This window comes from Bufo gargarizans, chromosome 2 (genome assembly GCF_014858855.1).
Source record: "Bufo gargarizans isolate SCDJY-AF-19 chromosome 2, ASM1485885v1, whole genome shotgun sequence".
Classification (NCBI taxonomy): Eukaryota; Metazoa; Chordata; class Amphibia; order Anura; family Bufonidae; genus Bufo; species Bufo gargarizans.
In genome coordinates this window covers 18,502,300-18,529,064 of record NC_058081.1, presented here as the reverse complement: position 1 = coordinate 18,529,064, position 26,765 = coordinate 18,502,300, and the positions used below count along the sequence as shown (strand labels likewise).

The following is a 26,765-nucleotide window of genomic DNA, read 5'->3' as shown; positions in this document are numbered from 1 at the left end:
ACCGAGGTGGTGGCATTGCTGGCACATCCTCTGTTTGCGGAGTGGCAGGTGCCACTGTCACTCTAGGGGGGATGAAGAGGCCGATACTGCAGCAGAAGAGGAAGCAGGAGGAGCCAGAGATCTTTCTTGGTTTTTGAGGTGTCTACTCCACTGCAGCTCGTGCTTTGCACTTAGTTTAGTTTAGTTGTGCTCAGGTTTAGAATGTTTATGCCTCGCTTCAGGCTCTGATTGCACAGCGTGCAAACCACTTGTGTCTAGAGTTGAGCAGACACCTGGATGTTTGGGTTCGGCAGGTTTGGCCGAACTTGAAAAAAAAGTTCGGGTTCGGGACCAGAAGTCAATGGGGACCCGAACTTTTGGGCACTAAAATGGCTCTAAAATAGTCCTGGAAAGGGATAGAGGGCTACAAAAGGCATCAAAATGTGCTTAAGAGCATGGCAACTGTTCTGCAAACAAATGTGGATAGGGAAATGACTTAAAATAACATAAAATACAGAAAAAATTAAAATAGCAATCTGGATCTAGACGTAGGAGGTTGAAGAGGCGGTGGATGGGTTGATGTGGCAGTGTAGGTTGACGTGGCGGTGTAGGTGGAAGCGGCGGTGAAGTAGGAATAGGTAGCCAACACTGATTTGTGTTATTTTTTATTTGGGACATATAACAAAATAAAACAAAGAATAAGTGCACTTGAGTACAAGAATGGATGGTTGAATCTGGTATGAATGTCTATTCTGCACAAGGTACAGACAAGTCCTGTGGGATCCATGCCTGGTTCATTTTAATAAACGTAAGCTTGTCCACATTGGCTGTGGACAAGCTTACTATATCCTACCTGCCAACTCTCCGGGATTATCTGGGAGGCTCCCGGAAAAAGGGGAGACCTTCTGGAGTCCTGGAAGAGTTGGGTGATCTGTACAGCTCTTGAAGGGCGGTTTCCTCCCAGAAAACAGTCCTTCATGTATTTTGATTGTCTGTGACACTTGGCCGATATGTCAATAGATGCAACCCTGGCGGACAAACATGCATAGAGGGGGAGGGGCACCGTACAAAAGATCATGGGGTGTGGTGTGAAAGGGACAGAGGGTTTTAAATGTGAAAGGACCATACCGTAAACATTCTGTCATCACACCTTGCACACCACAACCCCCTCTCTCCCGCTGACTACAAACAATAAGATGGAGTATATACAGACAGGATATGGAAGGCATTACATAAAATGTTTATTTACCTGCAAAGTTCAGAAATGTCCCATACATATCATAAGATTGATAGTCAGCATTGACTACATTTACTCCACAGCATAATGTAACTCCATCAGAAGCTTTCAGTCCTCGGATTACGATAGACGCCGTCTGGTTATCAGGATGGTTTACTGCAGAGATCCGGTCTTTATACTCCTTATGAATATTCCCATTATTCTCTATTATGTATTTCCTGATACTGGAGCAGTATACTGTATATGCTTCCCACCAAGTTACTATAATCTGTGACTTCCCTCTGTGGTTCTCAGGATAGGTGTATGAACACGGGATGGTGACCGAATCTCCTTCCTTCACGTGGAGGGTTTTTGGTTGGTGAACACAGTAATAACCTGATGCCCAGCAGATCCCTGTAATGAATCATACATAAAAATTAAAGAAAAAAACTTTTGCACATAATTCAATATTACATTTCAATATATCAAAATTTGAGAACAACGGCAGAGATACGTCTTCATCATCTATGACAAGTCCGGATTCATAATGGACCTTCTATTAATCATATTTTACAATTAACGTGGAACTCAAAGAACATTGATTGGGTTAGTGTGCCATCAAAACCCATATTCAACCTAAGTTGGCCTACCAGTCTATCACAGGATTGGTTATGGGCAATGTTTGTGAAACCACTGTGTCAACCAACCGGTTTGACCTTGGGTTAAAGTAATGCTAAGGGCGTTATCCTAGCAGTCCCCTGGTATTCACCCTGTTACCCCTCTATTGTTGTAGTCCTTCTGTGGTTGCTGGTCAGAGACGTTGGTGCAGGGTACCTACCGAAGGATCAGGTAAAACTCATAGTTACCAACAGTCCAAAGGTCAGGGCAGGCAGCTCAAGGTCAGTACAGTGATCTGGTATGGGTCAGGTCAGGCAGCAGACAGTCTAAAGGCAGTAATCAGGTAGAATTTGCAGGATTTAGCAAGATAGTAAACATTCTGACAAAAAGCACCGCATATATAGTAGAACTAATCACACATTAGAAACAGCTGCCCACAGAACCAAAGAAGGGCTAACCCTTGCAATACTGCACACAATAAAGCGAGGTTCAATGAAGAATACCTTCAATAGACACACAGGCACCCTGCTCCGTTGCTGAAGAACTGGACTCGTGATACAGGGTGAGAGGAGTGGCACCCCTGCCCGCCCAAAGTATCTAGCCAGTGGTGGAGTCCCAACAGATAAGCAGAAAGCAATCTTATTTGGAGCTACCAATCACTTGTCACTAGGGACAATTCATAATGGATAACTCACAATAACCGATGTGACCTTATTGATAACATGTCTGGTGTGCAATGATAAGACACAAGAAAACTACATTGTACATGTACGTGTTCCCCATCAATGGAGGGTGGACCTCACATTTTTGATACAAGGAACCCCACTCCACCATCTAACCAAAACATACAAGCAAATTCATTGTCTCATTAGAAAAATTCTGAAAGGAAAATCTTACATTATTATTTGAGAAAAAATTCTCAGTGTCCCCTGCTTTGCAGATTATGGATTTATTGAAGTAAAAGTCATAGCCCTAGAATATTCTGAATATTCAAACACCAACCAGAAACTCACCAGGGAGATTATTTGATTATTAACATTGTGAATGCACTCAGCTCAGCTAGTCAGTGTGTGGTTGAGTATCTTAGATTTACTACAAACATAATCATTCAATGTCGTCAAAGTCCACTAAAATCAAGAGAAGGATCTCCATGTTGATGATAGCTTTCACATAGCAATCCGTTACCTCATTGTGGAGATAAAGTACTTTCAATCCATATGCACATGAACAGTTAAGTGTACTGAGGGTGGGCTGAAGCCACTCTGCACCCTTGCTGCCCCGTCTCCTTCAAACATAGTCAATCAACAGGAATTCAAGGGATCTCCTTATTCCCCATATCTCAATTAGATTGTCATCTGTGGGATGTGCTGGAGGCACCTCACAACTTGCAGGACTGAAAGGATCTGCTGCTAATGTCTTGTGCTAGATATCACAGGACACCTTCTTCTGGAGTCAATGCCTTGATGGTTCAGATCTGTTTTGTTAGCATAAAGGGGACCTACACAATAGTGGGCAGGTGGTTTTAATGTTATGACTGATCAGTGTATGCCTTGGGCAACCCAAATCATGAGACCCACCATGACTGTCTGGGATCATCGGCTTGGTTAAAGGTTTGTTATTTCCATTGTACAAAGTGATAGGATATGTAATTAAAGGGGTTGGCCCATCACAGACTTTAATGGCTTACCTCTGAGACCAGCCTTTATTTTCAGAATGGTACCACCAAGGTGAAGAAAGCGCACCATACATACACAGCCACCTCCCTGTGAAGAAAGGGCACCATACATACACAGCCACCTCCCTGTGGAAGAAAGGGCACCATACATACACAGCCACCTCCCTGTGGAAAAAAGAGCACCATACATACACAGCCACCTCCCTGTGGAAGAAAGTGCACCATACGTACACAGCCACCTCCCTGTGGAAGAAAGTGCACCATACATACACAGCCACCTCCCTGTGGAAGAAAGAGCACCATACATACACAGCCACCTCCCTGTGGAAGAAAGTGCACCATACATACACAGCCACCCCCCTGTGGAAGAAAGGACACCATACATACACAGCCACCTCCCTGTGGAAGAAAGGGTACCATATATACACAGCCACCTCCCTGTGGAAGAAAGGGTACCATATGTACACAGCCACCTCCCTGTGGAAGAAAGGGCACCATACATACACAGACACCTCCCTGTGGAAGAAAGGGCACCATACATACACAGCCACCCCCCTGTGGAAGAAAGGGCACCATACATACACAGCCACCTCCCTGTGGAAGAAAGGGCACCATACATACACAGCCACCTCCCTGTGGAAGAAAGGGTACCATACATACACAGCCACCTCCCTGTGGAAGAAAGGGTACCATACATACACAGACACCTCCCTGTGGAAGAAAGGGCACCATACATACACAGCCACCTCCCTGTGGAAGAAAGGGCACCATACATACACAGCCACCTCCCTGTGGAAGAAAGGGCACCATACATACACAGACACCTCCCTGTGGAAGAAAGGGTACCATACATACACAGCCACCTCCCTGTGGAAGACAGGGCTCCATACATACACAGCCACCTCCCTGTGGAAGAAAGTGCACCATACATACACAGCCACCTCCCTGTGGAAGAAAGTGCACCATATGTACACAGCCACCTCCCTGTGGAAGAAAGGGCACCATACATAAACAGCCACCTCCCTGTGGAAGAAAGGGCACCATACATACACAGCCACCTCCCTGTGTAAGAAAGGACACCATACATACACAGCCACCTCCCTGTGGAAGAAAGGGTACCATACATACACAGACACCTCCCTGTGGAAGAAAGGGCACCATACATACACAGCCACCTCCCTGTGGAAGAAAGGACACCATACCATACACAGCCACCTCCCTGTGGAAGAAAGGGCACCATACATACACAGACACCTCCCTGTGGAAGAAAGGGTACCATACATACACAGCCACCTCCCTGTGGAAGACAGGGCTCCATACATACACAGCCACCTCCCTGTGGAAGAAAGTGCACCATACATACACAGCCACCTCCCTGTGGAAGAAAGTGCACCATATGTACACAGCCACCTCCCTGTGGAAGAAAGGGCACCATACATACACAGCCACCTCCTTGTGGAAGAAAGGGCACCATACATACACAGACACCTCCCTGTGGAAGAAAGTGCACCATACATACACAGCCACCTCCCTGTGGAAGAAAGTGCATCATACATACACAGCCACCCCCCTGTGGAAGAAAGTGCACCATATGTACACAGCCACCTCCCTGTGGAAGAAAGGGCACCATATGTACACAGCCACCTCCCTGTGGAAGAAAGGGCACCATACTTACACAGCCACCTCCCTGTGGAAGAAAGGGCACCATACATACACAGCCACCTCCCTGTGGAAGAAAGGGTACCATACATACACAGCCACCTCCCTGTGGAAGAAAGGGTACCATACATACACAGCCACCTCCCTGTGGAAGAAAGGACACCATACATACACAGCCACCTCCTTGTGGAAGAAAGGGCACCATACATACACAGCCACCTCCCTGTGGAAGAAAGGGCACCATACATACACAGCCACCTCCCTGTGGAAGAAAGTGCACCATATGTACACAGCCACCTCCCTGTGGAAGAAAGGACACCATACATACACAGCCACCTCCCTGTGGAAGAAAGGACACCATACATACACAGCCACCTCCCTGTGGAAGAAAGGGCACCATAACATACACAGCCACCTCCCTGTGGAAGAAAGGACACCATACATACACAGCCACCTCCTCGTGGAAGAAAGGACACCATAACATACACAGCCACCTCCCTGTGGAAGAAAGGGCACCATACATACACAGACACCTACCTCCCTTCTCTGGGACTTGTTGGATGGAAATAGCTGGATGGATTTTTTCTTCACTCACCATATTATTAATAGGAAAATATTAAAAAAATACTTTTCTTCTGTATATTTTATTGCCAGTTTCACAACACAGATCCGAAACGTTTTAATATATTTTTTCTTTCTTGGTTCCACTCCTGGTTTGACTTACAAATATTGATTTTGAATACAGACTGTCAGGAATAAGGACCGCCTAATCCCTAGTTATTATGTTTTCTGTGATATTATATGTCTTATGGTTATATGTCGTAGTGTAACATATTCCGGTGTGATTCACATATACTGTATATACAGTGTGTATTTATGTATTTGGCCAGCCACCATTTATGAACTGGTTTAAGGCTGCATAAAGAGGGAGTCGTTCTGTCTGCCTTGGACCTCGGAAACAGCCAAATTTTCCCCAGAAGGTAGTTAGCACAGAGATGCTAACAAGGATGGGCCCATTTGACAGGAGACTGTAGACTCTCTGGAAGCTTTTGTCAGCAGGGGGCTTCCTAACCAGAGAATGAACAAGAATTTGCAATCTAACATAACTTGTTCAGGAGGGTGCGGATGTCCCCAGAATCGAGCTCATCACCTCTGGTATGGTGGGGGCATCACATGGACACTCGCATATATGTTCGCCTTCATCTTCTTAAAAAAAGGATCTCACCTTCTGAGCGTCCTGGACGTGTGGCATTTGATAGACTCGGAACGGTAAGATATGAATTATGTAGAAGGGCTGGGGCCTGTATCTTCACCAGGGCAACTGGGAAAATATCTTTTGAATATTTTCATACCTGTTCCCTAGAAGGCCAGGGGGCCAGGCTGCATGTGTAATGAAGCTTGGCCCAGAAGGGCTGAGTCAGAGGTGTGAGGGAGAATCCCCCTCAGGGCTGCCCCTGGAGGAAAGACATAAACATGTAATCCCTGCATATTTGGGTGTCACAAAGTGGGAGATCCAATCAAATAGTTTTTTGCACCATTACTCTGCCCAAATCTCCTGTCAGGCAGTGGCGTAGCATGGGGGGTGGCCAGGGGGGCTGTTGCCCCGAGCGCCAAATTGTAGGGGCGTCAGGCAGCAGGCAGTATAATGAGGGTGATGGAAGCCTATGGCTCTCATCCCCTCCGTTCTGCCTCATAAGCTTCAGTCCAGACCTGAAGCCTATGAAGCAGTAGAATGGCGCAGGAGATCGCGATTATATCACCGTGACCTCCTGCGCCGGGTCTCGTCAGATGACGTGATGACGCGGCACAGGAGGGCATGGTGATGTGTTCCTGACCGCCTGCGTCGGGACGCCCGAGCAAAGGCTACAAGAGGCAACTAGGACAGGTGAGTATTATTATTATTTTTTTTTATGTAAGTACTGGGGGAACTGTGGAGGTGGGCAGAAGAGATACAAAGGAGGCGGTATATTTAGAAAGAATGGGCACCGTTTTATATTATACAGAGGGGCCATTATATATTATAGTTATACAGAGGGGCCATAATATATTATACAGAGGGGCCATTATATATTATAGTTATACAGAGGGGCCATAATATATTATACAGAGGGGCCATAATATATTATACAGAGGGGCCATAATATATTATACAGAGGGGCCATAATATATTATACAGAGGGGCCATAATATATTATAGTTATACAGAGGGGCATTATATATAATAATTATATAAGGGGGCCATCATATATTATAGTTATACGAGGGGGCCATTATATATTATACAGAGGGGACATTATATATTATACAGAGGGGACATTATATATTATACAGAGGGGCCATTATATATAATAATTATACAAGGGGGCCATTATTGTTATACAGAGGGGCCATTATATATTATACAGGGGGGATTATATATTATACAGAGGGGTCATTATATATTAGAATTATACAGGGGGGTCATTATTAATGGGCTCTCTGTATAATTGTAATATATAATGGCCCCTCTGAATAATATATAATGGTCCCTTTGTATAATTATTATTTATTATGGCCCCTCTGTATAACTATTTTACGTAAATAATGGCCCCTCTATAATATATAATGGCCCCCTTGAATAATGATTATATATTATGGCACCTCCGTATAATATATAATGCACCCTCTGTATAATATATAATGGCCCCTCTGTATAATATATAATGGCCCCTCTGTATAATATATAATCCCCCTCTGTATAATATATAATGGCCCATCTATAATATATAATGGCCCCCTTGAATAATGATTATATATTATGGCACCTCTGTATAATATATAATGCACCCTCTGTATAATATATAATGGCCCCCCTGTATAATATATAATCCCCCTCTGTATAATATATAATGGCCCCTCTATAATATATAATGGCCCCCTTGAATAATGATTATATATTATGGCCCTCTGTATAATATATAATGGCCCCTCTGTATAATATATAATGGCCCCTCTGTATAATATATAATGGCCCCTCTGTATAATATATAATGGCCCCTCTATAATATATAATGGCCCCTCTGTATAATATATAATGGCCCCCTTGAATAATGATTATATATTATGGCACCTCCGTATAACATATAATGCACCCTCTGTATAATATATAATGGCCCCTCTGTATAATATATAATCCCCCTCTGTATAATATATAATGGCCCCTCTATAATATATAATGGCCCCCTTGAATAATGATTATATATTATGGCACCTCTGTATAATATATAATGGCCCCCCTGTATAATATATAATCCCCCTCTGTATAATATATAATGGCCCCTCTATAATATATAATGGCCCCCTTGAATAATGATTATATATTATGGCACCTCTGTATAATATATAATGGCCCTCTGTATAATATATAATGGCCCCTCTGTATAATATATAATGGCCCCCTTGTATAATTATTATATATTATGGCCCCTCTGTATAACTATAATATATTATCTATACTAATAAAAGCCCTGTGTACGTGCTCAGGGCTGGTGTCCGTGCGTATGTGCCGATTATAGAAGTGCGCATGCGCAGCGGACGGACACACACACACACGCCAATCAGGTCGCAGAGCCAGGCTCGGGGGCACATCGGCGGGACAGCAGCGCTCAGGGAGGAGGACGCCGGGAGCCAGGCACAGCGGCTTTCAGAGTTACTCTGCCTGGAGCACACGGGACAGCGCAGCCGTCACAGATCCCGGGGAGCCGTCCACACTGAGAGCCGGCTATCTTACTCATTATGCCGCACTGCGCATGCGCCCGCTTCCCCACATGCGCAGTGCGGCCAGACGCCGCTCCATCGGCACACACTCCGCGGACACTACATGTGCAGCATCCTATTGTAATGTCAGCGGGGGGCAGTCACTGTATTGCACCGGCCCCGCTCACTTACTTACATGGTGAGGCAGGAGGCCTGGTGGGCGGCCAGGCACTGGTAGCGTAACTCTCTAAGTGACGCCCCTGCTTCGCCCACTGCATGAATGAAGCAGGCGGCGCAGGCGCATGACGTAGTGAGTTACGCTGCCAGTGCCTGGCCTCCCGGCCTCCTGCCTCACCATCTAGTAGGTAAAGAAGTGAAGATCGATATTATTATTACAGTTATTCAAAGTATTACTACTCTGAGCAGGGGCTGGTGCAATACAGTGACTGCACCGGGCCCCGCTGCCATTACATTCACACTAAACAGCGACACTGTTATGGGGGGATCTGTGGATGACACATAGCATAAGATGCTATGTGTCAGCCACAGGTACCCCCCCATAACAGCGTCAGCCACAGACCAGCCCCATAACAGTGTCAGTCACAGGTACCCCCCATAACAGTGCCAGCCACAGACCAGCCCCATAACAGTGTCAGCCACAGACCAGCCCCATAACAGTGTCATCCACAGACCAGCCCTAAACCAGTGTCAGCCACAGACCAGCCCCATAACAGCGTCAGCCACAGACCAGCCCCATAACAGTGTCAGCCACAGATACCCCTCCATAACAGTGTCAGCCACAGACTAGCCCCATAACAGTGTCAGCCACAGACCAGCCCCATAACAGTGTCAGCCACAGACCAGCCCCATAACAGCGTCAGCCACAGACCAGCCCCATAACAGTGTCAGCCACAGGTACCCCCCCATAATAGTGTCAGCCACAGGTACCCCCCATAACAGTGTCAGCCACAGACCAGCCCCATAACAGTATCAGCCACAGGTACCCCCCATAACAGTGTCAGCCACAGACCAGCCCCATAACAGTGTCAGCCACAGACCAGCCCCATAACAGTGTAAGCCACAGACCAGCCCCATAACAGTGTAAGCCACAGGTACCAGCCCCATACCAGTGTCAGCCACAGGTACCAGCCCTATAACAGTGTCAGCCACAGACCAGCCCCATAACAGTGTCAGCCACAGGTACCAGCCCTATAACAGTGTCAGCCACAGACCAGCCCCATAACAGCGTCAGCCACAGACCAGCCCCATAACAGTGTCAGCCACAGATACCCCTCCATAACAGTGTCAGCCACAGACCAGCCCCATAACAGTGTCAGTCACAGGTACCAGCCCCATAACAGTGTCAGCCACAGGTACCCCCCATAACAGTGTCATCCACAGGTACCCCCCCATAACAGTGTCAGCCAAAGGTACCCCCCATAACAGTGTCAGCCACAGACCAGCCCCATAACAGTATCAGCCACAGGTACCCCCCATAACAGTGTCAGCCACAGACCAGCCGCATAATAGTGTCAGCCACAGACCAGTCCCATAACAGTGTCAGCCACAGACCAGCCCCATAACAGTGTCAACCACAGACCAGCCCCATAACAGTGTAAGCAACAGTACCAGCCCCATAATAGTGTCAGCCACAGGTACCCCCCCATAACAGTGTCATCCACAGGTACCCCCCCATAACAGTGTCATCCACAGGTACCCCCCCATAACAGTGTCAGCCACAGGTACCAGCCCCATAACAGTGTCAACCACAAGTACCCCCCCATAACAGTGTCAGCCACAGGTACACCCCCATAACAGTGTCAGCCACAGGTACACCCCATAACAGTGTCATCCACAGGTACCCCCCCATAACAGTGTCAGCCACAGGTACCAGCCCCATAACAGTGTCATCCACAGGTACCCCCCATAACAGTGTCATCCACAGGTACCCCCCCATAACAGTGTCATCCACAGGTGCCCCCCATAACAGTTTTATCCACAGGTTCCCCCCCATAACAGTGTCATCCACAGGTACCCCTCCATAACAGTGTCATCCACAGGTACCCCCCATAACAGTGTCAGCCACAAGTACACCCCCATAACAGTGTCAGCCACAGGTACCCCCCCATAACAGTGTCATCCACAGGTACCCCCCCATAACAGTGTCAGCCACAGGTACCAGCCCCATAACAGTGTCATCCACAGGTACCCCCCATAACAGTGTCATCCACAGGTACCCCCAAAACAGTGTCATCCACAGGTATCCCCCTATAACAGTGTCATCCACAGGTACCCCCAAAACAGTGTCATCCACAGGTACCCCCCCATAACAGTGTTATCCACAGGTACCCCCCCATAACAGTGTCATCCACAGCTACCACCCATAACAGTGTCATCCACAGCTACCCCCCCATAACAGTGTCATCCACAGGTATCCCCCCATAACAGTGTCATCCACAGGTACCCCCCCATAACAGTGCCAGCACTACTGTTCTAGCGCCCGTTATTGTAACGGGCTTAATGTCTAGTTATTATATATTATTATATATTATTATATATAATGGGGGCGCAATACATGGCTCGCCCCGGGTGCTGGCAACCTAGGCTACGCCACTGCTGGGAGGAAAGTACTTTTACCACGCAACTGTTAAGTATCAGAACTTTCTCCTTTTTATTTTACAATTGTTTGCCATAGATGTATGTCTCTTGCTAATCATTTTTTGTAACCAAGTGCTGTCCATTTTTCATACAGTAAACCTAAAAGTTTGATGGTTTGTCTTGTAACCTTAATAATCCTGTTAGCTCCATGAAGAGTGTGTGCGGTGTGAGGCTTACTACCGTGTGGGTGTCTGCTTGCGCTTGGAACACTCAGGGGTGTCCTGTCGACCTTATAACGGGCAGGTGGTGGCGGCAAAGGTTTTGTGCTATTGCGTGGGTGTGCTTGCAGGCTTCAGGTGCTCCTACACATATGCAGGCAAACAACAAACTGACCTTCAGGCTCACAACACAGTATAAAAGAGCCAGAGGCCACACCCAGCTCCACCAAGCGCACATCTTAACCCCAAACTCACCAGGATGGGAAGGGACACACAACTTAAAGGGGAAGTGTCAAAACATGCACAACAACATGTTGCCACCTGCAACAAGCATGCACGACAAAAGTGTCATGGTCCACTACGCCAGACCATGACACAGCCGTGACAAATATCCAGAATACCCTCATAGGCTTATCAAAGTAAAAAATGACTACCTTACAGCTAAGTACAATGGTGACTACTCTTTGCTCATTCTTCTGGATTTCTCTTCAGCATTTGACACTGTAGACCACCATCTCCCACTAGGCATGCTTCAATATATTGGTCTTAAGGACACCACTCTCTCCTGGTTCTCTTCTTATATTTCTGGCAGTGTTTTATTCCCTGTTGGAGTTCCCCAGGACTAAGTCCTAGGTCCTCTCCTCTTTTCTCTCTACACAGCGCTTATTAGAGAGATTATTATAAAATTTGCTTTTAGTACTATCTCTATGCTGATGTCAACCAATTATACACTTCATCTCATGACCTCACCCCGGCAGTACTACAGAACACCAGTGACTGTCTGCCCGCTGCTTGTAACATCATGCCGTCTGTCTATCTGAAACCGAATCTTTAAAAACTGAATTACTTGTGGTTTCTCCATCTACTAACCTACCTAAAACTGAAATCTCCCTCTCAGTGTGTGGCACTACCATCATGCCTAGGCAGCATGTCTACTGTCCTGGTGTTATGTTTGACACTGATCTCTCCTTCACCCGCTATATGCTACCTCGTGTCCACTCATAGCGCCTGCACCTCAAAAAAATATCTAGAATCCACCACTTTCTTACTGTGGAAACAAAAATCTCTCATTGTTGCTCTGATCTATTCCCATTTTGATCACTGTAACTTATTACTAATTGGTCTCCCCCGCACCAGACTCTCCCCTCCCCAATCTATTCGGAACACTGCAGCCAGGCTCATTTATCTGTCTAACTGCTGTTCCCATACCGTATAGGATTCAATTTAAAGTCCTCATTCTTATCCACAAAGCTCTCCAGAGTTCAGAACCCCCTATATCTACCACCCTACCTGTACTCTATGTTTAGCTAATGAACTAATGACTTACCACTAACACCCACCTTAATTTGAACCTCTCACTCCCATCTCCAAGACTTCTCCCGAGCTGCACCGGTTCTCTGGAATACCCTACTACCCCAAGCAATTAGGTTCATTCCCAACATCCAGTTTTAGACGTGTGATGATAGAGGGATCCAAATATTAAAATGATTGTTAGGAGTAGGCAACCCCTCCCTTTACATTCCTGTAGGGGTCATCACCTTTTATTAATAGAATCTCCTAATAGGTCCCACACAGCAGTCACAACACCCTAAAACTTAGTCAGTAGTGTGGTAGGTACGCCCAAATGCAGATTATTAATACCCAAGGCAGAAGAACTGATTATTAGCAGTTACGTGCATATGAATGGTGACCTTCAAATACAGGTGAAACTTGAAAAATGTGAATGTCGTGGAAAGTTCATTTATTTCAGTAATGCAACTTAAAAGGTGAAACTAACATATGAGACTCATTACAGGCAGAGCGAGAGATTTCAAGCCTTTATTTGGTATAATTTGGATGATTATGGCTTACAGCTTATGAAACCCCAACATTACAATTTTGAGGTACCTTAGCTCAGGGGATACGGACTAATTAGCTGACTACAGTGTGACACTTTGAGCCGAGAATATTGAACATTTTGACAAAATTCTAATTTTAAGCTGCATTACTGCAGATCCTTTTAATTTGCATTAATGAAATTAATGGACTTTTGCACGATATTACAATTTTTGTTTTTTCACCTGTAGTTGAATAATCTACAGCCTAGCCATATAATTCACTTTACCCAACTTCTGTTTTAGGCCTCATGCACACGGCTGTGTTCTGCGGCCGAGAGCGGTCCGTGGTAACACGGCCTGGATTCCTGTTGAGAGCAGGAGCGCACGGTGTCATTAGTTGCTATGACGCCGTGTATGCCGCCTCTGCACTACAGTAATACACTATACGAGTGTATTACTGTAGTGCAGCGGCGGCATGAAGCGCACAGCGTCATGGCAACCAATAACGCCGTGCACTCCTGCTCTCAACAGGAATCCAGGCCGTGTTACCACGGACCGCTCTCGGCCGCAGAACACAGCCGTGTGCATGAGGCCTTAACAGAATGTTACAAAACATTTGCAAATGTCTTAAAAAGGAAAAACTCTAATTTAGCTTAGACCTAAGTGTTCAGACCCTTTGCTGTGACATTTGACATTTAGTTCTGGGAGTATCCCATTTCTCTTGATCATATTTGAGATGTTTATATGCCTCTATTGAGGTCCTGAAGTAAATTCAGGTGATTGGACATGATTTGGAAAGACACAGCCCTGTCTATATAAGGTCTCACAGCAGACAATGTATATCAGAGCAGGATTGACAGGATTGTGTGGAGGCATAGAGACCTCGAGAAGGGTACAAAAATTTATTCTTCACTGGAAGTTACCAAGAGCATAGTGGCCTCCATTATTCTTAAATAGAAGACGTTTGGAACAATCAGGACTCTTGCTGTCAGATCTGGCTGTCCGGGGGAGAAGGGCCTTGATAAGAGAGGTAACCAAGAACTCAATGGTCACCCTGGCTGAGATTCTGAGTGTAGATGGGAGAAACTTGCAGAACGTCAACCATCACTAAGGTACAGTTGGTGCTGCACCATAGCTAGTGGGTGCCAGTGGTATTATGCAGCTGACACCCTGCTCTCACTGCCAGGATCAGAGCTAACTGAGATCATGGCAGTTTATCCCCATAGATGTTCTTGTCAGTGGTGACAGTGGAATGTACTTAGAGAGGGGGTTCACTCTCTCACCCTATTGGCAATGCAATCAGGGGGTGCCGAGGGATTGCTATGCAGTCAGGCCCCTAGCATGCCATGTAAGAATGCCTATTTGGCCCTGCTTTTGTAACATAGTAACATAGTACACAAGGCCGAAAAAAGACATCTATCCATCCAGTTCGGCCTGTCATCCTGCCAGAGGAAGGCAAAAAAAAATAAAACACTGTAAGGTAGAAGCCAATCTTCCTCACTTTAGGGGAATAAAAAATTCCTTCCCGACTCCAATCAGGCATTAGAATAACTCCCTGGATCAGCGACCCCTCTCTAGTAGCTATAGCCTGTAATATTATTACGCTCCAGAAATACATCCAGGCCCCTCTTGAATTCCTTTATTGTACTCACCATCACCACCTCCTCAGGCAGAGAGCTCCATAGTCTCACTGCTCTTACCGTAAAGAGTCCTCTTCTATGTTTGTGTACAAACCTTCTTTCCTCCAGACGCAGAGGATGTCCCCTCGTCACAGTCACAGTCCTGGGAATGAATAGATGATGGGAGAGATCTCTGTACCCCTGATATATTTATATATAGTTATTAAATCTCTACCCTCAGTCGTCTTTTTTCTAAAGTGAATAACCCTAATTTTGATAATCTTTCAGGGTACTGTAGTTGCCCCATTCCAGTTATTACTTTAGTTGCCCTCCTCTGGACCCTCTCCAGCTCTGCTATGTCTGCCTTGTTTACAGGAGCCCAGAACTGTACACAGTCCTCCATGTGTGGTCTGACTAGCGATTTGGAAAGTGGTAGGACTATGTTCTCATCACGGGCATCTATGCCCCTTCTGATGCAACCCATTATCTTATTGGCCTTGGCAGCAGCTGCCTGACACTGGTTTTTGCAGCTTAGTTTGCTGTTTATTAAAATTCCTAGATCCTTTTCCATGTTAGTGTTACCGAGTGTTTTACCATTTAGTATGTACAGGTGACTTGCATTATTCCTTCCCATGTGCATAACTTTACATTTGTCAGTGTTAAACCTCATCTGCCACTTATCTGCCCAAGCCTCCAGTCTATCCAGATCGCTCTGTAGTAGTATACTGTCCTCTGTAGTATATATATACAGTATACTGTCCCTGTAGTATATATACAGTATACTGTCCTCTTCAGTGCTAATTACTTTACACAGTTTAGTGTCATCTGCAAAAATTTATATTTTACTGTGCAAGCCTTCTACAAGATCATTAATAAATATATTGAAGAGAATAGGGCCCAATACTGACCCCTGAGGTACCCCACTAGTGACAGTGACCCAATCTGAGTATGTACCGTTAATAACCACCCTCTGTTTTCTATCCCTCAGCCAGTTACTTACCCACATACAGATGTTTTCTCCCAGTCCGAGCATTCTCATTTTATATACTAACCTTTTATGTGGTACAGTGTCAAATGCTTTGGAGAAGTCCAGATATACGACATCCATTGATTCGCCGCTGTCAAGTCTAGAACTTACCTCCTCATAGAAACTGATTAAATTAGTTTGGCATGACCGATCCCTAACGAAGCCATGCTGATATGGCGTTATTTGCTTATTTCCGTTGAGATGCTCTAAGATAGCATCTCTCAGAAAACCCTCAAACAGTTTACCCACAACAGATGTTAAACTTACCGGCCTATAGTTTCCAGGGTCTGTTTTTGGACCCTTTTTGAATATTGGCACCACATTTGCCATGCGCCAATCCTGTGGGACATTCCCTGTCAGTATAGAGTCCGCAAATATCAGAAATAAGGGTCTGGCTATAACATTACTTAATTCCCTTAGGATACGGGGGTGTATGCCATCCGGTCCTGGCGATTTGTCTATTTTAATCTTTTTAAGTCGCTGATGTACTTTTTCCTGGGTCAGACATGACACTTTTAATGGGGAATTTATTTTTACATTCTGCATTTCATCTGATAGTTTATTTTCCTCAGTGAATACATTGGAGAAAAATATATTTAACAGCTTTGCTTTCTCCTCGTTGCTCTCTGCGACTCCCCCCTCATTACTCTTTAATGGGCCGACACCTTCAGATTTATACTTTTTAAGATTTATATAATTGAAGAACATTTTAGGGTTAGTTTTACTGTCTTTGGCAATAAATCTCTCGGTCTCCAGTTTGTCCGCTTTTATTTGTTTTTTACATGTTCTATTTTTTTCCTTATAGTTTTTCAGTGCTTCCGTGCTCCCCTCCCGTTTTAGTGTTTTATATGCTTTCTTTTTGTCATTTATTGCTTTCTTTAAAGTTCTATTTATCCACATTGGTTTCTTTTTGTTCCTTAATCTTTTATTCCCATACGGTATGTACCTCTCACAATGAGATTTTAGGATGTTTTTAAAGATATCCCATTTTGTGGCTGTATTTTTATTTTTGAGGACTTTGTCCCAGTTAGTTAGGCCTATGGCCTCTCTTAGTTGGCTAAATTTAGCTTTTTTGAAGTTTGGCATTTTTGTACCTCCCTGTAGAAACGCTTTTTTGAATGATAATTGGAAGGTTATTACTTTGTGGTCACTACTTCTTAGGTGTCTCCCAACCTGCACGTCTGTTGTTCTGTAGGGCCTATTGGTTAATACTAAGTCCAGTATGGCCGTCCCTTTAGTCGGGTCCTGAACCAGTTGGGAAATGTAATTGTCTTTGATTATTGCCAAGAACCTGTTTCCCTTATGAGATATACAAGTTTCAGTTTCCCAGTCTATATCTAGTTGAAGTCCCCCATAATAACAACCTCATTATGATTTGCCGCCTCGTCTATCTCGTTTAGTAGTAGATTTTCTGTGGACTCTGGTATATTAGGTGGTTTATAGTAAACTCCTATTAGTAATTTATTATTGTTTTTAGCGCCATGTATCTCTACCCACAGTGACTCCACATGTTCATGTCCCTCACTTATATATTCCTGGAGTGTGGACTTTAGACAGGACTTTACATAAAGGCAAACCCCTCCCCCTCTCCAGTTTTGGCGATTCTTTCTAAACAGACTGTAACCTTGTACATTATCTGCCCAGTCATAGCTATCATCCAGCCATGTCTCAGTTATTCCCACTATGTCATAGCTATCATCCAGCCATGTCTCAGTTATTCCCACTATGTCATAGTCCTCCTCACACATCACTAATTCCAGCTCCCCAGTTTTATTAGTCAGGCTTCTGGCATTAGTATACATACATTTGAGAGGTTTATGTATATTTTTTACCCCACAGCTTTCCTTCTGAGCTGTTCTAGTCCCTCCTTCCATTCCTCCCACAGTCCCACTACCTTGCCCCCGGTCTCTATCTGCACTATCTTCCCCTCCTATAATGTAATTACCCTCCCCCCAGTCCCTAGTTTAAACACTCCTCCAACCTTCTAGCCATCTTTCTCCCCAGCACAGCTGCCCCTTCCCCATTGAGGTGCAGCCCGTCCCTACGATAGAGCCTGTAGCAGATAGAGAAGTCGGCCCAGTTCTCTAGGAACCCAAACCCCTCCTTTCTACACCAGTTCTTGACCTACTTGTTAATCTCCCTAATCTCCCACTGCCTTTCTTGCGTGGCCCGTGGTACAGGTAGTATTTCGAAAAATACTACCTTTGAGGTCCTTGCCATAAGCTTTTGACCTAAATCCCTGAAATCATTTTTAAGGACTCTCCACCTACCTCTAACTTTGTCATTGGTTCCGATATTGACCATGACCGCTGGATCTTCTCCAGCCCCTCCCAGTAATCTGTCAACCCGATCTGCGATGTGTCAAACTCTAGCGCCAGTAAGACAGCACACTGTTCGGCGATCACAGTCTTTGTGACAGATTTCCCTATCTGTTCCCCTACTAATGGAGTCTCCCACTACCAGCACCTGTCTGGCCTGCCCTGCTCTCCTGGCCCTCTGCTTACTGGAGCTGGCATTCCCCTGACTGGCAGAGGAAGTGTCCGGCTGCAGCAGTGCTGTCCCTGGACTGACATCCCCCTCATCTGCCAAACGTGCAAACTTGTTGGGGTGTGTCAGATCAGGTCTAGCCTCCCTGGGCACTCATCCTCTACCCTGCTTTCTAACTGTTACACAGCTAGCTGCCTCACTTTCCTCAGCCTCCTCTCTATCACCCTCCCCCTCATCTACCCCAGAGTGCTTGCTCGGTGAGAAGCAAACTCTTTTGCAAATTGTCAATGCCTCTCAGAGTTGCAACTTGCCCGTTTAGAGACTCGATTTGCGATTCCAAACAAGTAATTTGCTCACATCTTGAACAAACATATACACCCTCGAATGGCTGTTCCAGGACTGCATACATCATGCAAGATGTGCACCGGACTGCGTTGTCAATTGTGCAACACATACTAAATGGGGATTACAACAGTAAAAAAGTAAAACAGTAAATATGATTTAGAATTAGACCCTGTCTGCTGTAGTTGAAGGACTACTTAGAATTAAGCCAACAACGCACAAGGAAATTATATCCAACCTTAGTTTCCAACTCCTTTTCTTAAACTTATTTTCTTTAACTCCACTTAATAAGAAGCCCACTTAGTAGAGCAAGCCTCAGGAAGAGCAAGCTCAGGGAGCTATTAGTTATTACTATGACTGTGATGCAGTTGTTCTAGTGTTTAGTATGAACAAACAGAGGATTGCATGTTTAAGTTCCTTAGTTTTACATAGAGGGGGGGGAAGCAACATTTAAAAAAATAAAAAATAATCTGTTGAAATAACTAAAGTTCTTTTTTTTTTTGCTTGGAATCAAGTTCATATACAAAAAAATATTTAAAAATAAAATAAAATAGAACATAACAAAAATAACCCATATCCCCTACAGTGAGAAGTGCAAAAAAATAAAACAAAAATGTCCAACATTGCTGTTTTTTATTGATTCTACCTCACTAAAATGCGAAAAAAAACGGTCAAAAAGTTGTTTGTACCTCAAACTAAAATTTGCGTACAAAAACCAAGCCCTGACACAACTCTGGAAAAGAAAAAATGCTCTGGGTCTTTGAATGCTGCGACAGATTGAAAGCTCTGGAAAAAAAAAGTTTGATTGTGTAAGAGTTGAAAACCCCTAAAAATGTTTTGTAAATTAAAAATCTATTGGTGTAATCGTACTGATCTGCAGAATATATTTATCATGTCACTTATACCGAACAACATCAATATGTAAAAACAAAACCCAAAAAATTACAGAATCGTTCTATTCTTTCTCACAAAAGCTACCCAAAATAATAGCATTAAAATATACAACCCATCCCTCAAAAAACAAGCCCCTATGTCAATGGGAAAGAAAAGCAAAAAAAAGATAAAAAAAATAACTAAATAAATCTCCATGTGCGTAACTACCAAGCTTGGCCGTGTCCTTAATAGGTTAAAGATGCACCAAATTGATTAAATAGCAATGATAAATTTGGTCAATTTGCAGCAACACAGACTTCTCCTCCTGATAAATCTTCACTTATGTGTATGCAAGAAGTTTGGAGCTCTGTTTCAGAAGATCAGATGGGACTGTTATAAAGATAGGAAATAAATCAGCACAGAATATTGGACTCCATACGTTCAGCTGCTCTTCTGGCAGCTTCCTCCCGATCTATCGCTGAGACTATTTATGCAAATCATATTACAGTCTTTGGACGTCTCTACCATATCTCCAGAAGTTCTCAGCACTAAACATATGTGAGATAAAGTAGTCACTGAAGGGAAAGGGGCAGACAGGTCCTGTTTTCTCATCCCCTACAACCCCTCTAAGTCTAGTTCATCATTCCCCGTCATGTATATAATTGGAAATGCCCTGCTTCTTATCTTACCATTGAAGAAACAGAAGAACAGGATGGAAAGTCTCATGGCAGATGATGGAGGACAATCTGGACAACATACAAACACTAATCTGAGATCTTCAGGACGCTTCTTCTATGCATATCGCAATTTCCCATGTGAAAAGAGGAAAAGACGAGAAAAGGAAGTTGCAATCGAAGACTAAAGATGCCTCATCTATTAAAGGGTTTTTGTGCAATTTTTTGACTGATGACCTATCCTCTGGCCTTCTTTCAGCTTAGTCTAGGCCATGTAATGTCACGTTCATTGATCACATGGCCTAGGTGCAGCTCAGCCCCACCAAAATAGGTGTCAAACCCATACCGATTAGATATTGATGACCCATCAATCAGTTAAAAAATCTCTCTTTAAAGGATAAAAATGTAATATATGTAAAATCAACCGTCTTCTCTAATTTAGCTTATTTGATGTGAAGTCTGAGACTTGGTGCTTATTATATGACATTCATAGCATGACTACCCATGAAATAAAAAAGGAGCATTCAGGTTGGGGTCCTCTGGTCAATATATTTTGCAGGCTCGTCTACCTTTTCTTTATTTGTTTAATATATGCAAAATGTGAGTTTCCTTACTATTCCGTTTGGCTCCATAAAGTTAGAAATGTTCACAAATGTATGATTTCTCGATACTCTATCACAAGATGTCTACGCCCTACAAGGTTATATGTGGCCACCCAGTGGTTGTGATGTGAATTGCAGCCTTAAGAGTCCTTTACTAAATTCAGGGTGGACATACAGTACAGACCAAAAGTTTGGACACACCTTCTCATTCAAAGAGTTTTCTTTATTTTCATGACTATGAAAATTGTAGATTCACACGGAAGGCATCAAAACTATGAATTAACACATGTGGAATTATATACATAACAAAAAAGTGTGAAACAACTGAAAATATGTCATATTCTAGGTTCTTCAAAGTAGCCACCTTATGCTTTGATTACTGCTTTGCACACTCTTGCCATTCTCTTGATGAGCTTCAAGAGGTAGTCACCTGAAATGGTATTCCAACGGTCTTGAAGGAGTTCCCAGAGATGCTTAGCACTTGTTGGCCCTTTTGCCTCCACTCTGCGGTCCAGCTGACCCCAAACCATCTCGATTGGGTTCAGGTCCGGTGACTGTGAAGGCCAGGTCATCTGGCGCAGCACCCCATCACTCTCCTTCATGGTTAAATAGCCCTTACACAGCCTAGGGGGGTGTTTGGGGTCATTGTCCTGTTGAAAAATAAATGATGGTCCAACTAAACGCAAACCGGATGGAATAGCATGCCGCTGCAAGATGCTGTGGTAGCCATGCTGGTTCAGTATGCCTTCAATTTTGAATAATTCCCCAACAGTGTCACCAGCAAAGCACCCCCACACCATCACACCTCCTCCTCCATGCTTCACGGTGGGAACCAGGCATGTAGAGTCCATCAGTTCACCTTTTCTGCGTCGCACAAAGACACGGTGGTTGGAACCAAAGATCTCAAATTTGGACTCATCAGAGCAAAGCACAGATTTCCACTGGTCTAATGTCCATTCCTTGTGTTCTTTAGCCCAAACAAGTCTCTTCTACTTGTTGCCTGTCCTTAGCAGTGGTTTCCTAGCAGATATTCTACCATGAAGGCCTGATTCACACAGTCTCCTCCTAACAGTTGTTCTAGAGATGTGTCTGCTGCAAGAACTCCGTGTGCCATTGACCTGGTCTCTAATCTGAGCTGCTGTTAACCTGCGATTTCTGAGGCTGGTTACTCGGATGAACTTATCCTCCGCAGCAGAGGTGACTCTTGGTCTTCCTTTCCTTGGGTGGTCCGCATGTGAGCCAGTTTCTTTGTAGCGCTTGATGGTTTTTGTAACTGCACTTGGGGACACTTTCAAAGTTTTCCCAATTTTTTGGACTGACTGACCTTCATTTCTTAAAGTAATGATGGCCACTAGTTTTTCTTTACTTAGCTGCTTTTTTCTTGCCATAATACAAATTCGAACAGTCTATTCAGTAGGACTATCAGCTGTGTATCCACCTGACTTCTCCACAACGCAACTGATGGTCCCAACCCCATTTATAAGGCAAGAAATCCCACTTATTAAACCTGACAGGGCACACCTGTGAAGTGAAAACCATTTCAGGTGACTACCTCTTGAAGCTCATCAAGAGAATGCCAAGAGTGTGCAAAGCAGTAATCAAAGCAAAAGTAGGCTACTTTGAAGAACCTAGAATATGACATATTTTCAGTTGTTTCACACTTTTTTGCTATGTATATAATTCCACATGTGTTAATGCATAGTTTTGATGTCTTCAGTGTGAATCTACAATTTTCATAGTCATGAAAATAAAGAAAACTCTTTGAATGAAAAGGTGTGTCCAAACTTTTGGTCTGTACTGTATCTGTGTATGTTCGATGACTCCTATTCATGGCAATAGGAAATAATTGTTGCATTTCTCACGTCCTACAATAGTTTATGATAGAACTGAAGTAATATACTCAACATTCAAAAGAAAACTAACATGGTCCAAGGTGGGTCTAGGGGCGAATAACGTTATGGGCTGTGGTTAGTGCAGTGACCAAAACTCCAATCTTCAAACCTCCATTCTTCATCAGACTTCAGATCAGACTTCCAGTCTTTATCAGACCTCAGATCAGACTCCCAATCTTCATCAGACCTCAGATCAGACTCCCAATCTTCATCAGACCTTAGATCAAAACCCCACTCTTTATCAGACCATAGATTATACCCCCAATCTTAATCAGACCTCCAAATAAGACCCCTCAATCTTTATCAGACTTCAGATAAGACTCCCACTCTGTATTAGAACCCCAATCAGACACTCAAACTTTCAGACCTCAGAGCAGACCCCCCCCAATTCTCATCAGACCTCAGACTCCATTAACCTTTCAGTGACCCTTCCATTTTGTACCCTTCCAACCATTCACCATCTAGGGCACCAGGGGTGTTCTCCTAGGGAAGGAAGAGTGCATTCTCTATTCACTACTGCATGGCCCAAGGGAACCCCAGACTGAGGGCAGCCACTATTATTCCCATCCTATTCATGGCTCTTCCCCTGCAGGCTGCCTGCTGCATTGCTTTTAGCATCACAAACAGATTCATATCTCTGTGTCCTACTGAGCACAAATGTGTCTCTATTGTACAGTGTTCATTTTAGGACATGGTCAGATATCATAGTCAAGTATCAAAATAATGCCAATGTGACACTTGACCCTGACACCTGACTCTGACACCTGACCCTGACACCTGACTAACACCTGACCCTGACACCTGACTAACACCTGACCCTGACACCTGCCCCTGACAACTGACCCTGACTCTGACACATGACACTGACAACTGACTTTGACACCTGGCTCTGACATCTGACTCTGACATCTGAGTTTGACTTATGCTCTTCATAGGTCAGGGTCAAAGTGAGAATGAGTTATAGATATACTATGTATTTGTATGCTAAATCACACAACCAAAGAACGTATATTGCTGAGCCTATAGCTCTGTGTCTAAAAAGCTGTAAGCTAACACATTACAGTGTTAAATGAGTGTATAGCTGATAGCTCAGTGGTAGCAATAGCTTCATATCCAGTGTTTCTGTGTTTAAAACCCCTTTCAGTCTCTATAGTATTTTACATTTTATTAAGCCCTAGATAAGAGGCAAATTCAAATGATGTGTGATGTGGATATCTGACGTCCTTTACTTGTCAGGGTCACAAGGACTTTTAGGTTTACTGTGTTTTTGTATGCTACATCACATAGATGAACAAAAATCCCAAGCTTATACAAGACAAGCTGGTAGCTCAGTGGTAATGCAGTTGCCCTATGTCCAGGGTTTCTGTGTTGAAAACCTCTTTCAGATTCTATAAAAAAATTACATTTTATTAAGCCCTAGACAAGAGGCAAATTTAAATGATATGTGACGCTGATATCTGACTTCCTTCACTTGTCAGGGTCACAAAGACTTTTAGGTTTACTGTGTTTTCGCTATGCTACATCTCATAGAAAAAAATAAAAATCCCCATCTTTGGTGTCTAAAGCTATAGCTCATGGGTTCAAAACTCCTTTCAGGCTTTCAATAAAATTAATATTTTATATTTTATTGAGCTCTAGATCAGAGACAAATTCAAGTGTGATGTAGAAATATTAATATTAGAAATCTGCTCTCCAATGTCTTTGTGTAAGGAAAGGTAAAAATCTCAATCGCCGTCAGAGTCAGACACAGGTGTTACCATCTTGAATTCTTGCTGAGCACTTCCCCTCCTCCTGCCCAGTCTGTTTCTTTTATTTACTAACAAAAGGTGTAAAAGGGGCTGGCCCAAAACAAGGATACAGGAAGTGATGACATACAGGAAGTGATGACATAGGAAGATGAGAACATAGCCAGCTCACAAACGCATGTATCCTATAACCACTGGAGCAAACCTTATCTAGCCTTGCTCAGTGATCAATGCTAGATAAAGTTACTATGATCCTCATGCATGTTTATTTACAGGACAACGTCATTATCTCCAGCGGCTGATCAGGCGCACTAGAGACAACAAACGCACGTTCCTTTCATTTATTGTTCTCTTAACAAATGCATCCACGCCAAGCCAATAAATCCACGTCTTGCGCGGGGGCCCTAGCCGGCGTCCATACATCAGACAACAAAACACTGCTCTGCTGAACACATCAGTCTTCCCTGGCCCACAGCCCAGTGCTTAGCACATGGACTATTCGCCGACGGAGACCTCTGCATTCAGCAGCTGTGACAGGACATACAAGGGAAGATATCCTCTCCAATGGTTTATCCTGACACTGAGAGACATGATGACAATACACAATATATTAAATACACATCCTAATAAAATTTCCACAACAGTCCCTCCTCTTTGTAATATGCTCCCTAGTGTCCCTCGACAAATCTCGTTCTTCTTCTTTGAAAAAAACTGCCTTGTCTACGAAAAGTCCTAAATCCATAAAACAAAACAGTTGATGGAAAACAAAAAGTCAATCTTGACACGCAGCTTAAAACAAATCTTGACTCGGAGATTCTTTTCTTCGGGAGCTGACTCAGAAGGTGGTGTTTCGCGCTGGTCGTCGGCTGGTTTGGAATCCTCTGCATCTGGTCCATGGTTTGGTCTTCAAGGCATCTTGTATGTTCGTGCTTCGGTAACTCAGTTGATTAGACATCAGGAACATCTCACTCCGGCATATAGAAGGAATGGAAACAAAAAACATAAGTACATGTCCTATTTCCTTTCGCCCGGATCTAATGGAAAACCAGTGAGCCCCAAGACCTCCCAAAGCTTTAAAAAGGATTACAACCCTCACTAGTCATAGCTCTGCCTCTGCCCTTCTGCTGTCAGTTTGGGCCTGACCCTTGTCAATGGTGTCTTCTAGCCAGGCATAACCGTCATCTAATTCACAGAAACCCTCCTCTGGACGCTCTACTGATGTTTCTCGGTGATCTCTCTCACTGCCTCAACGGTTTCTTTGAACATCTCATCCACTATGGACGAGAAATTGTTAAATTGCTTCATAAGTCTTACCCTTCTTACCTCCTTCCACACCATCAGTTTCTCCCAATCGGCTGCAACGCAAGATACAGGGACAAGCTTCACCAGAACACATGAACCTCTGGCATAAGGAGGAATTACCTTACAAGTGGCTAAACCGCATAGGAAATAGTACGGACCCGTCAACTCCACACAAGAACTTCTGACGGTCACAGGCTTCCAGTAATGACTGAATAGACTGAGGGATCGCTCCCTGAGTCTGAACGTCACACCATTCTTTCCAGCAGATATAATCTGGTCTATGGGTGTCATTAAAAAGATCGGAGGTTTCATTAGTAAGGTTGACCGTTATACCTTCCTCACAACTGGAGGATCCATCAAACTTATGCCCTTTACCACATCTACGGGTCGCCTAGCTGCCCGGGCACCCATACAGGATTAACAAGTGAGGAGCAGGAGCCAGAGCTATTATTAAACCTATAGCTGATATTACCCTTTGGGAATGTAAAACCAGTGCTATCAACAAATGTCTCCTTGTGGCCCTTGCTAGTTTGAGGTGCGTTTTCCTCCCTAAACATTAAACTAAACAAATAAACAAAAGTGATACTCTTTATTCTTTAACGTAGTTGAGCAGTTTCTTGCAGTGACCCCTGTGGATCCAGTTGTCTCGTCCCTCTAACTTCAGAGAGGTTGGCGTCATCAGCAGCA

At 44.1% G+C, this 26,765-nt stretch overlaps 1 protein-coding gene across 1 annotated transcript in view; it reads right to left on the bottom strand.

Annotated features, from left to right (window-relative positions):
• LOC122929229 overlaps positions 1–20,675 on the bottom strand; it is a 47,057-nt gene extending 26,382 nt beyond the window's left edge. The window contains exons 1-2 of the mRNA XM_044282737.1: positions 20,553–20,675; positions 1,229–1,609 (exon numbers count right to left, since the gene is read on the bottom strand). Coding sequence (XP_044138672.1) covers positions 1,229–1,609; positions 20,553–20,589 — 418 coding nt within the window. The 5' untranslated portion in view covers positions 20,590–20,675. The remainder of the gene's footprint in view (positions 1–1,228; positions 1,610–20,552) is intronic.
• Positions 20,676–26,765: the final 6,090 nt, after the last annotated feature.